The 13,745-nt window shown below is 38.6% G+C and overlaps 1 protein-coding gene across 1 annotated transcript; it reads left to right on the top strand.

The window, feature by feature from the left end:
- The first annotated feature begins 4,364 nt into the window (after positions 1 to 4,364).
- On the top strand, positions 4,365 to 8,622 carry LOC5578923. The gene is made up of 3 exons (XM_021847988.1): positions 4,365 to 4,706; positions 4,842 to 5,441; positions 5,519 to 8,622. The coding sequence occupies exons 2-3, from the start codon at positions 4,842 to 4,844 to the stop codon at positions 6,353 to 6,355; spliced, it is 1,437 nt and encodes a 478-aa protein (XP_021703680.1). The 5' UTR covers positions 4,365 to 4,706; the 3' UTR covers positions 6,356 to 8,622.
- Positions 8,623 to 13,745: the final 5,123 nt, after the last annotated feature.

Raw genomic sequence — 13,745 nt, 5'->3', positions numbered from 1 at the left:
TACATGCAGCTTATTGTTTGTAAACTAAGGCAAATTGTATTTTTCTATGCGGGTAGCCTTCAGATTTGTTGGAAGGGATCAAATTTGTTACACGTAAAAGTTGATGAGTGGTCGAATGTCCATGGCGGAATCCGAACTGTTCATTGGCAAAAATTGAATTTTCGTTGATGTGGGCCATCATTCTGTTCAAAATAACCTTTTCAAAAAGTTTACTCATGGAGGAAAGCAAACTGATTGGACGATAGCTTGAAGCTACTCCAGGATTTTTGCCTGGTTTTAAAATTGGTACAACCTTAGCATTTTTCCATTTGTCGGAAAAATATGTCAACTGAAAACATTTTCTAAATATATCAACTAAGAATGATAAGCTACTTTCTAGAAGTTTCTTGATGTGGATGTAGAAAATTCCATCATCGCCAGGGGCTTTCATATTTTTGATTTTTTAATAATAGTTCTCACTTCTTCCAAATCAGTCTCTCAGGAATATTCGAACGCTCTCTTGATTGAGAATGTTTTCGAAGTCATGAGCAACTTGATTTTCTATTGGACTAGTAAATCCTAAATTAAAATTGTGCGTGCTTTCAAACTGCATAGCAGATTTTTGAGCTTTTTTGCAATTAGTTAGTAATAGTTAGTTAGTTAGTAATAGTTTGTTTTTTTAAATTTAGATAATTTTCAAAAGGTCGAGCCAATGGTCAATTGAGAAATTTTATTTCCAAAATTTTTGTTCCTTAATTGTGATAATAATTTCTAATTTCTTTCTGCAGTTCCTGTCATATAATTTTCATAACAGGATCGCGAATGCGTTCAGATTGCCATCTCCTCACGTTTTTAAGACGGATAAAGAGTTTGATAGTCGTCTATAATAACGGATTAAAATTTTACTTCACATTTTGGAATTGCAATGCCCCTGGCTTCAATAATGGAATTTGTTAAAGTTTCAAGAGCATTGTCAATATCGAGTTTTGTTTTTGAAGAAATGTCAACATCAAGATTACTATCGATATATGTTTCATATAGATTCTAGTCAACTCGAAAATAATTGAAAATGGAGCGGATAGGATTGAGAATCGCTTCATGGGATATTTGAAATCTCGCATAACTTGAGATTACGCCCTAAAAGCCATTGGTAACCGAGTGTGTAGCTCCTCGTTTCTAAGCAAATTAATGGACCTGGATGAAAACTATCACCACTGGAAGATAGAGGAGGTTCTCCTCTTCATCGTAGCATTATCAAATAACGTGTAAAACCATTCTTTTACTCGGTAGCAACAATATACACACTCGGTTACCAATGGCTTTTAGGGCGAGATCACAAGTTATGCGAGAAATGTAACAGGGACATGATCAGAATCAAAATCAGCATGAGTAACCAGTTGGCTACTGTAAAGTCTAAGCCTTTGAGTTTTAAACAAGAATTTGATTAAGTGTACATTCTGGAATTCTGCTACTTCTAAAAGGCTGGTAAATTGAAGTGTAGAATCCATCTCCTCTGAATAGCCCTTTTTGCATAAACGTCAAGGAAGGGCAAATAAGCCACTATGAAAGTATATTTACCAAGCAGTGTTTTTTTGAGTTGATGAACCATAACCGTAGTTTTGAACAATTGGGTCCTAAAATGTTTATTGAAATCTTGTTTTTATTTAATGACACGAAAGAGTATGTTATCGCAAATACTTCAGCAATTTTTCCCGCTCAAATAACGGCTACACGCTTAAAAAAAGATATGCTAAGTAGCCTAAAAGTTATACTAAAAGCATATTCGGTCTATTCACCCCATGGCCTGCATATCTCTGAATTATACTATTGAAGGATAAAAGGCGTTTATTCACCGAAATGCATATTGAATGATGTTTTCTATACTGCCGTTATTTTCATTTTAATTTGAAAATCAGAAAAAATACAAAAACATTCCTAAATGAATTCAAACAATTTTCCATTATGTTTATTAAAACTTTCACAACAATTACATTGATAATTATGATATTTCCACCACTTCAGTATCTACAATGATGGTGCTAGTTACAATATCCATGGATATGGACTCCACTTCCCATGTTTCACTAGGTTCTGTTACGGACGTTCTCGTTATTTGACTGCCGGAATTTTGGTCATCTTGCCGGCGAAAGTGCCACCGATCATTTCGTACAGATCCGGATGCGATCACTGGTGTCTAATGCGCGCAGCTTTTGGCAAGATTATCAGTCAGTCATGTCAGAGAAAGACTAAATCAATGCAATGTTCTTCAAATGACTTTACAGAACTTACCATTTATATTCAGTTTTCATTGGAGTCGCTCCTGACAACCGTACTGATTCTGCTTTCTAGAAGCTGGTTTGCATCGATCTTCCAGCGATCCGGCCACTGTTAAAGTGTTTATTCAATCTGGATTGGGCGTACGCATATCAAAAGCGTTAGCGTTAGCGTTAGCGTTAGCGTAGTTACGGTATACTTCGTAGATTGGATACTAGCAACATTCATGTTTCTTTTTAATAATCTCATCCTGACTACTTTCAAGAACAAGGCAGGGGAGTATACCTTGTTCAAATCATAAACAAGAATACTAAAAGCATGAATATCGCTATTCCCGGCCACGCCCATCTTTACCGTAACTTGGGATAGGGGAAGGAAATGTTGATGTAGCACTTACTTAATGAGAGGCCACCGACTCAGCGACACCCTCATAAGTGCTACGGAGTTGGAGGTTGGGGAAGGTATATTGTCAGGATTCGCCTAGAAAGCTGGCGATAGACCATAAATATTTGTTGTTTAAGCGTTTTCAAATTAATCTTTTGAATGCCGGCAATCAAAAGAGAAAACAATAGCTTATTTATAGTATAAATAGTATTTCGCGAAATGCTTGTCGATTGTGCAGTAATATTTTTGCTCAACAACCAGTAAAAAGCAAAACCGATCCCTCCAGGGTCATCGGATTGTGTAACGATACGCGTAAAAAAAAAAAAAAATCACGCCTATTGAAAAACTGTACTGTGCTCATTGAAAAACTGTACTGGGTGGTACTGTATTTTTAGATAATCGAAAAACGAAAGGAAGCGCGTTCGAACTAAACACCCTAGGACACAGTCGGTTTTTCTGCTCAAAATTATACGAAAAGCAGGATCGATCCCTCCAGGGTCATCGAACAGTTAAAAAGCATCCACAACCGATTGTTAGTTGCGTTACACCCGCCCGGACAGAATGCGCAATCTGAATATAATTATCAAACTCCGTTCAAGAAACGATCAGAAGTTCCACGACGCGAACAAAAACGATCCGGAAGGCTCACAAAAGAAAAAGTATCATACTGGAACAAACTCACCGGATTGATTCTCTAAATTTATGTGCTGCATGTCACTTCCGGATGGTTCGGTGAACTTCGGGCGGCCAAAAACCAACAGTACTGAGGACACAAATCAAACAAATCACTTTTTCATTTTTCACTTTTCACTATTCCATTTCTGAATGTAAAAACGGTCCTGCTTGGGCTTCACGAAGCACTACCCAGCAAGACGCTCCAAAACAGAAGAAAAAAAATCTCCGGCGACGAAAACATGCACGAAACTGTGAGCTAAATCTATTGGACGACGCAAAACCGAACTGTCCTGCTTGGGCTTCACGAAGCACTACCCAGCAAGACGCTCCAAAACAGGAAAAAACAAAATCTCCGGCGACTAAAACATGCGCGAAACTGTGAGCTAAATCTATCGGACGACGCAAAACCGAACTGTCCTGCTTGGGCTTCACGAAGCACTACCCAGCAAGACGCTCCAAAACAGGAAAAAACAAAATCTCCGGCGACTAAAACATGCGCGAAACTGTGAGCTAAATCTATCGGACGACGCAAAACCGAACTGTCCTGCTTGGGCTTCTCGAAGCACTACCCAGCAAGACGCTCCAAAACAGGAAAAAACAAAATCTCCGGCGACGAAAACATGCGCGAAACTGTGAGCTAAATCTATCGGACGACGCAAAACCGAACTGTCCTGCTTGGGCTTCACGAAGCACTACCCAGAATGCGCAATCTGAACATAATTATCAAACTCCGAAAATAACATTTTCCGTTCAAGAAATGATCAGAAGTTCCACGACGCGAACAAAAACGATCCGGAAGGCTCACAAAAGAAAAAGTATCATACTGGAACAAACTCACCGGATTGATTCTCTAAATTTATGTGCTGCATGTCACTTCCGGATGGTTCGGTGAACTTCGGGCGGCCAAAAACCAACAGTACTGAGGACACAAATCAAACAAATCACTTTTTCATTTTTCACTTTTCACTATTCCATTTCTGAATGTAAAAACGGTCCTGCTTGGGCTTCACGAAGCACTACCCAGCAAGACGCTCCAAAACAGACTGGGCGTACGCATATCAAAAGCTTAGGGTAACTCGGTTTAATACGCCCCAGCCGGACAATACGCCCCCTTTCGATTTCCTGCAAACCACACTGAATTCGAGGTATAAAATGATTGGGAACCCTAGCTTATTATGTGACCACCCTACTATGTAAGTTTGACAGCTGTAGCGTACAGCAAAACAAAAACAAAACAAAAAGTGTAAAAAACCTTGTCGGGATGTAATTTTTGGAGCATTCGATTTAAGCTTTTACAGAGTAATAAGTCAACGTGAAACATAGAACAGTGTTCGATCACCAACTAAAGTACGTTTTTCACCTGTGCAAACTTCTGGTACTGCGAAAAAATAAAGGTAAATCCTCAAAATATCTCTTTTTAAACAACGACTCAAAGTTGGGTAAAATGCCCCACCGCCGACCGGGCAATATGGCCCATTTGTGATGCTTAATGTCATTTTTTGTTGGGTTCTTTGATTTCCTGGTTACAGATGCCGCGAAAAGTTACCGGAAAATGCAGCGGAAGATGCCGGAAACCCGAGAGGCGCTTGTGGACAGCTGACAAACTATCACAGGCCATTAAGTCGGTAAAGCACGGCATGTCGCGGAACCAGGCAGCGAGAATTTATGGCATTCCAAAACGTACCCTTCGTCGGTATTTGGAAAGACAATTGGAAGCAATTGGAAATCCGGAACAGGTAAAGTTAAACCCTCTGGGAAGCTTCAAACCCGTTTTCATGCAGGAGCAGGAGCAGCAGCTTGTGGACTACGCCATCGATATGGGCGAATGTTTCTACGGACTGAACGCCAGAGAAATGCGCAGCCTGGCATTCCAGATGGCGCAAAAAAATGGAATCCCGCACCCGTTTGACACGAAGCTCCAGGTAGCTGGTCCAGATTGGCTGAAAGGCTTTCTTCAGCGACAACCGAGCCTCACATTGCGAGCGCCGGAAAACACCTCGCTAGCGCGGGCAAGAGGTTTCAATCGGGAAAGTGTCGGGAAGTTTTTCGATCTTTTGGAACGGATCACCGACGAGCACGATTATCCACCGAGCAGAATCTGGAATCTCGACGAAACTGGTGTCAGTACGGTAAGCGAGTTATTATTTATTCATTTTTATTACAGAATTTCAGAACTAAAACCGTTTCTATAATTTATTGATTGTAGGTTCAGTCGCGGAACTCGAAGGTGTTGGCGAGGAAGGGACAACATCAAGTTGGAAAAATGGCTTCGGCAGAACGCGGTGTCAATACGACAGTAACGTTTGCCATGTCAGCGGCAGGACAGTTCATGCCACCATTTTTCACTTTCCAGCGGCTGCGAATGAACGATGGACTGAAGACTGGTGCACCCCCAGAATCGGCGTTCACATGTAACGCTACTGGGTGGAGCACTTTCGAAACATTTGGGCAAACATTCGACCACTTTTTAAAGTTTGCTCGTCCGACAGTTGAGGACCCAGTACTTCTTATTTTGGATGGTCACGCGAGCCACACGAAGAATTTAGAAGTGCTGGAGAAAGCCAAGCTAAACCATGTCCGAATAATATCCATTCCACCGCACACATCACACAAAACGCAACCTCTCGACGTGTCATTCATGGGTCCGCTAAAAACCTATTATGGGAAAGCGTTGAACAGCCGCATGAAACGGATGAATGGAAACCCGATCACGGCTTATCACGTTGCAGGTTTGGTAAACGAAGCCTTTACTGCAGCAGCTACACTAAGTGTAGCTCAGAATGGTTTCCGTAAAACCGGGATCTCCCCATACAACCGTCATGTTTTCCAAGAAGGTGACTACGCTCCGGCGGATTTCTTGGCTCAATCAGTGAACCAAAATACCTCGGAATGCTCAGTTAACAACAAATTAACTTGTGAAACAGTTGAAGATTCATCAGGTGGTCCACAACAGTCAACAGGTAAGTTTATGATATCATACAGTATCGGACATATAAAATGCACCAAAGCCGTTTTCCTGTATGAAATGGTCAACTGCAGATAGCAATATCTTTGTCGTTTCACAACCGATTCTTTTCATTTTTATATGTCGGGTTTTTACAAATAAAAATGCACCAAGACAAAAAGTATTCTATCTAGAAGAAACTATGCGTTGAATGAATTTGGTGCCTTTAGCACAAAAGTTCATTAAGTGATAATGAACAAATGGGCTGAAGACATGTTGATAATTCGACGCAAGGTTTTTCTGCTGGATCATTTTTTGTCTTGATGTACTTTGTTTTGTCAAAACTCAAGCTATCTGTGACATTTGAATCAAAAGTTTTATCACATCTTTTATGACAGTGATCGAAAATTGACCATTTTGTATGCAAATACGACTTTGGTGCATTTTATATGTCCGATACTGTACTTGGGTTCAGCTATTCATCAATTCCTAAACCCTTCTGTTCGTTTATTCATAACTTACCACAACAGAATGTATCTTTGCTTGTGATTCAGGTAGCCCAGAAGATTTTATCACTGTCCCTGATGTAATTACAATGGAGGCCAACTCAACTTTTTACTTCTTTGATGAGAACGGAACCCTTACATCACTTATTGTACAGGAAAACGATCAGGATTACAGTTTCCTTGCAAATCTTGAGGATACTCTGGACGAAAACCAATGTTCTGACAATCTGGTTCAAACATCGATGACGGCCAATGAAAGCCTAGTTAAGGATGAACTACAATCTACCATCAACCCACCGACTGCTGCGCCAAAGAAAACCTACCAGGAAATCTCCGAGGACTTCAACGAAAACGAAGAAAACGTTCCACCATCTAAAACCGTTACACCGTCGGCCTCGAAGCGCTGTCGATGGGATCATGGGTTCCCGAAGCTGCAAGACAAATCAACTACTTTCAAAATTCCTCCACGGATGACCGATCTTCACCCTGCCACCGGAATACCAGAAAAGAGGAAACGCAAGACAACTAATAGGACGCAGGAGTGTGCTGAACTGACGTCGTCTCCGCACCGGAAACAGGTGAAGCAAGCTCAGGCACTCAAGGACATAAAAAACATCAAGAAGAAACCCGGTCGCAAACGCAAATCGAAGGGAGACAGTAAGCAGGAAGATGCTCTCTGTCCGACTTGTGGCTCGTCATTTAGTTCTTCTTTGAACGGAGCTGGATGGAAACGATGTATTAAATGCACCGAGTGGTTTCATGCCGAGTGTCAGTGTTCAATTGCTGATTCTCTGACTTGCTATATCTGCATCTAAAGGTCTGTTTTGTCGAGTGGTCAATTGAGTCCCAGCTGTTGTTGAACTGAGCAAGTAGAATATATGCTGTGATAGAGGCAACTACTTGTTTTCAGTGAGGGTGAAATAAATCCCATTTTCTACTCAACTCGACTTCTAAAAATTGCCAATAATGTTTTGTTGTTTTTTCGCGTTTTTTTTTTTGTTTTTATTTTGAATTCCGTATTGAACTGAATTGAAAAAGAAAAAGTTGTGTTTAAAACAATATTGTTTGATTGTCCGTATGGATAAATTTAAAAAAATATCTTCGAAAATGAATATAAATTGTTATAAAACTATTTATTCAATGCGTTTCATTCATTTCTTCATGCTTCCGAGCACATTCTTCACAACTTTGTGTTGTATGTCAGTGGATAGTAATACTAGGGCATATAACCCATGTGTTGTGGGGCATACTATCCATTTGTTATGGGGCGTACTATCCATTTGTTGTGGGGCATATTATACTGCAGTAGGGGCATATTGTCCTACCTCTTTTCGTATTTCAAGATTTGAAGCATGGTAAAAAAGATAATATTTCTCAATAATTTCGTAGTTTTTGAGAACCAATTGTCCACTTCTAACTTTCGTGTTGATTTATTGATCAATTCAAAAGGAAATCGCATTGTATCTAATGTTTAACAAAAAGATATTTCCATTTTTTCTTAAGGGGGGGCGTATTACACCCAGTTACCCTACATAAATAACTTGCAAAGAATCTCATCACAAATTAACAAGTTTCAACCGGCATTCAACCAATCCAAATTTGTGGCAATGTATTTTGAGAAAAAACAAAAAGTTAGCGGCTGAGATTGAAAATGTTGCAACTAAAACTGAGAGAAATTTGATTAAGTCCCGAAAGTAAGCAATGCGGCCAAAAATGCACTGTGAAAATTATATTTCAGAAATGCACTGAAATGTATAAACTAATATACTTTGTAATGCTTAAAAACTAAAAATATTGAGAATGCAATAAAAACCACGCTAACTAGCATTTTCGATTTTCTCCGTGTACATCATATTTAAACATTAATTTAAAAATTGGGTCCATAAATGAACCTTGACACTAAAGATCATGTTTGACGTTCGCTTAATCGACAAAAACACCACAGGGCTTTTAGTTTTAACACTGGGGTTGTTCCTATCTGACATTTCGGAAGGGACACGGAAAGTAAAATACATCCAAAATTTGAGTTTAAGCCAAGAAGTGTGGCAAACTCTAAAAAAATGTTTTTTGAACTTAAACAAAAGAAAAACATTTAAAAATTGAGTAAACATGTGTTTTTGGCCTAAACTTAAGCGTTTGGCATTAAAATTGGGACAGGCCTTTAGGACCCTATTGTTAGTTTCAAACGCTATTTAATTGAAGGAATTTAAAAATCAAATGCAATTGCATTACGTAAAAATGGATGCTGTCGTATCGAATTTAATTCGATTCAGTAACGGTTTGGTCAAATTTGCCCAACGCTGTATGTGTTCCTATTTTTGATGGCTATATCAGAATTCTGCTATACTTAAGCGATGAGATATCTCGATATGGCCCAATAAGCACAACTCAATCGTGTGCTAGAATAAGGGCGTAAGAAACACAATCGATTTTTTTATCATTCCTTAGTTTGTTTGCATTTTGTCAGTTCAGAGCGCATGACTGCGATGCAATATTGCCTCCTGGGCTTATTCTAGCCAGAGCGTGTAGCGTAGCGTGTCACCATGGCGCCTTGACGAACCTCCATTTAAACGCCCCTTGGTCAAAGCTTAACATCTTTTTAACATGATGAGTGTTGACTTGAAATGTAGCTTGAAAACTCTATTCGAAAATCTTTTTGAAATTCTAGAGTGAATGCTGTATTATTTTATTATAAAAGTCATTTCATTTCATCATAAAAAGCTTATTGTCTAGCTTGTTTAATGAATTCGTCCACCTTTTTCAGCTGATCGACACATTCTGGCATTCAGATTAACTTTAGACCGAAGTTCATAAGAGAAATGAAATACCACCGAAAGTTCGCTTCGCCGAAGTTTTTAATGCCAAACTTCTAATTGTCACTCGAATTGTCAATATATTTGTTGGAAGACCGTCGTTCTCAATCACCTGAATAAAGAGATGATTTTATAGTATGATTGCCTTCGAATGCCCATCCAGCCCCACGTTCCCCCACCCAATATTTACCAACAAGTCACTCAGCACGCTCAGCACTCACCTGCACTGCAGTGCACTCGGTTATGATTTGAGCGTCAAAATGACAATATTCTTCTCACTGAGCAAACACCGATACCAAGTTAGCGACATTTTCCATACAAATCCGGCATAAACTATCGAACATTGCGTCGAATCTGGTGCGAGGAATCTTAAAAGTTTTCCGAAATTTCTACTAGCCGGCGGAAATACATTCGAGAACTAATAGTTTCGTTATGAAGAGAGTCAACTCAACCGTTTGTTTTGGTTTATTTTGCACTCGGAACTCAGAACTCATCGAGCGCGAGGGCGATCTTGATGACCAGTGCTGGCAGAACCATGTTTTTTTTAAATCCAGTTGAAAAAAAATTCGATATTTATCATATTACACGGAGAAATATTAAAACCCAAAACTACACGGGAAAAAATCTGTGATAAAACCCGGGTACTGTGAACTGAACCCCTTTTTATTTTCAAGCAAATCTATATTCTATTTGCCTGAGTGAGGGAAGGATTTGCGATAAACAGAGCATTGCAATCTTGCCGTTTTTGTTGCAATGATGCGTTGAGTAAGATGATGCAATGAAGCATTGAATGGCAACTGTACATCACCCATTAAGGGGGCAGGATCCGTCATTGATTTCGGAATTTTCAAGAGCAGTTTTTCCGTTCACAATCAAGAAAATGTACAGGAAAATATGTTCACTGTATTCTGATCTCCGACCGAGACTCAATGAACACATTTTCATCGAATAGTTTTCAGTTTTGAACAGAAAAACTGCTTTTGAAGTTTCGACGATTTTGAACGAAAAAACTGCTTTTGAAAATTCCGAAATCAATGATGGATCCTGCTCTCTTAATGCAAATTTCATTGCAATGAAGCAATGCTACATTGTATTCATAAAATGGAATTACAGCATAACTGCATGCATATTGCAGAACAAAAGCAATGATGCATTGCACTCGTTGAATTAAAGTTAAAATACGGTAATACCTTATTGCTTGTGGTAACTTGGGACTTCAAGTAATGCTCACAAATCTACTTACATTTAACTTGCGAGGAATTGTGTAAGATGCCCACCTCTTACGCAGGAGACCTCGTATCAAGTTTGCCGACGCGCACTTTGTTTTGATTTGTGCAATGTTTTTTTTTTAAGATTGATAAAGCAGCAGCGAATCTTTTCAGGATTCTACCCCATTTTACCAAAGTTGTACCCACTTCAAGCTGCTGGCAAAATGGGTTACATGCATGCCCTGATTCGCTACTCGCCACATAGTAACGCACATGCGCTAGTGCACATAACATATGTGGAACTTAGAAGTGAAAGCGAGTTGAAAAGTTGTACCCACTTCAAGCTGCTGGCAAGTGGTATATCTAGTATAGAAGACATCGAACTGTTTTTGCAAATGGTAGGGTAAAATCTACTCTTCGCCCCCCAAGAAATTTGCAGTATTCTTCGACCCTTCATACAAAAAAGTCTAAATTTGTATGAAGGGGGCGAAAACTAAAGCAGGGCGAAAACTAATACATCTACCCTAAACAAAAACCAAATGATTCGAGCAGTAGACCAGTTGCTACAGAGATTGCAGACATTATAAGATCGGTGGACGTTCGACAACGTTGGGAAGCAATGTCTGAAGATGAAACAAATTTATTTTAACATAAAATGTTAATGTTTTATGCCATACTCTCCAATATCCATGTTTCATAACCATAGAGTGTGATTTGTTAAGGGAACATGATTTCCTATTAAAAAAACTTCCCGTTAAAAAGCGTTTGTCTTCCAAAATCCTTCCATTCGTTCACCTAAAAAAATACAATATTCAAAAAATAACATAAATACCTTATAAAATGACTCAATTATCTCGGATATGAGTGGCGTAAATCCAATTATAAAGTTGTACCAAAAAAAGTTATTTCCATTCCCTTCGTTGCCACTCTGGATACATGTTATCTTTGGTTCATTTCAATACAACGTCGATTGATGTATTGGTGGTATAACTCTTATGACATTTCGATGTCCTTATACCAGCATGCATACAGAAAAGTGGGTACCACTTTTTGAGCCCGAGTTCCACTTATGTTATTTGGCTAGTGTCTATGCACGAAAAATCGCTAAGAGGTAGGGTTTTGTTCTTCTTCAGGGTGTCGACTCAATTTTGAAAATAAAATTCCCTGACTTTCCCTGACCTTCCAGTCATTTTCCAGAAAAGTACCAGACCACTGAGTTGGTTAATTTAAACCGAAATAAGTACGATTTTTACAAGATACATATTCGACGATTTTTATGATGTTTATGTTATAGGTCGTATGAATAAACTGATCAAAAATTTTTACTTTATTGAGATATATGTACTCGCCAGATGACATTCTTGAACGTTTATTCAAGTTGATGTGATAAAACTGAACAATTGGGTCCTAAAATGTTTAATGAAATCTTGTTTTTATTTAATGACACGAAAGAGCATGTTACTGTAACTATTTTAGCAATTTTTTCCCGCTCAAATAACAGCTACATCATATTTAAACTTTAATTTAGAAAATGTGTCCATAAATGAACCTTGACACTTTCGATCTTGTTTGACGTTCGCTCAATCGACAAAAACACCACAGGGATTTTAGTTTTAACACTGGGGTTGGTCCTATCTGACATTTCGAAAGGGACACGGAAAGCAAAAAACACCCAAAATTTGAGTTTAAGCCAAGGAGTGTGACAATATCTAAAAAAAAAAGTTTTTTGGACTTAAACAAAAGAAAAACATTAAAAAATTGAGTAAACATGTGTTTTTGGCCTAAAGTTAAGCGTTTGGCATTAACATAGGGACAAGCTCAGAATTTCTGGAGAATTTTCTGGGTCCTGGTTCCTTAGTCGAGTGGTTAGAGTCCGCGGCTATAAAGCAAAGCCATGCTGAAGGAGTATTGATTTAGCATGATCAATTATTTTGCAGACAATAAACTCGTTTGATGTTGTACTATTGATATTTTTTCCCTGACCTCAAGTGAAATTCCCTGATTTTCCCTGACTTTCCAGGTCAAAACTAAATTCCCTGACATTCCCTGACTTTCCAGGTTTTTAAACTTACCTGCAACATAGATTCATTATCCAAGTGTAATTTTGTGAAAGCTGTTATGGTTTGTACACTTGTATGTATGTATGTATGTAGGTAGCCACCATCCTTGCTTGAGTCTTGCTCTGCTTGCGGTTCCACTCAACAGTGAAGTCAAATTTCATTACCAACCTGATTTCAACATACTGCTGTATGAAGGGCCAAAAAGGGGGTGGCGGACCCGTAAGCAGAGACACTTACGCGAAACCCGCGGGAAGTAGAGAATCTCCTTCCAACAGTATGATCCAACAGATTGAGTATTGGAATTTGCAGTACTTGTCGAGCTTTCCACGGGATGGTTTATTAGAAGAAGGGCGCGTCAAATCGATTACAACTGTTGGAGAGAAAAGTATTAATCGCGAGCGACTAACACTTTTCCTCCTGACTCCGATTGGCACTCCACTTCATTGTCCAGTTGTAAGTTCAATGATGCCCTGATGCTCCCTCCCGTCCCAATATATTGACAATGTTATATAATATAGTATGTAATATAATATATAGTTTAATATGTAATATAATAAAATGTAATGTAATATAATGACACATAATATAATGTAATATAATATAGTATTTATAAACTCTCGACTCAGGCTAACGAGGTAAATTATGCTGTGCACGGCATATATCAAAAATTCCATGTAACAATCCTGTAAAAACAAAGTTCACGTCACGTTCAGGAACTCCACTTCATTGTCCAGTTGCACCTTCAATGATGCTCTGATGTTCCGTCCCATATATATTGTCCAATATATTACATGCAATATAGTACATATATTATATGGTATATAGTATTAAAATATGAAATAATTTAATACAATTGAATGTAATATGATATAGAAAACATAATATAATAGTATACAATACAC

The sequence above is a fragment of the Aedes aegypti genome, chromosome 2 (assembly GCF_002204515.2).
Source record: "Aedes aegypti strain LVP_AGWG chromosome 2, AaegL5.0 Primary Assembly, whole genome shotgun sequence".
NCBI classification, from domain to species: domain Eukaryota; kingdom Metazoa; phylum Arthropoda; class Insecta; order Diptera; family Culicidae; genus Aedes; species Aedes aegypti.
Note: the sequence above shows the minus strand (reverse complement) of the source record. Positions and strands in the feature narration are given on the sequence as shown.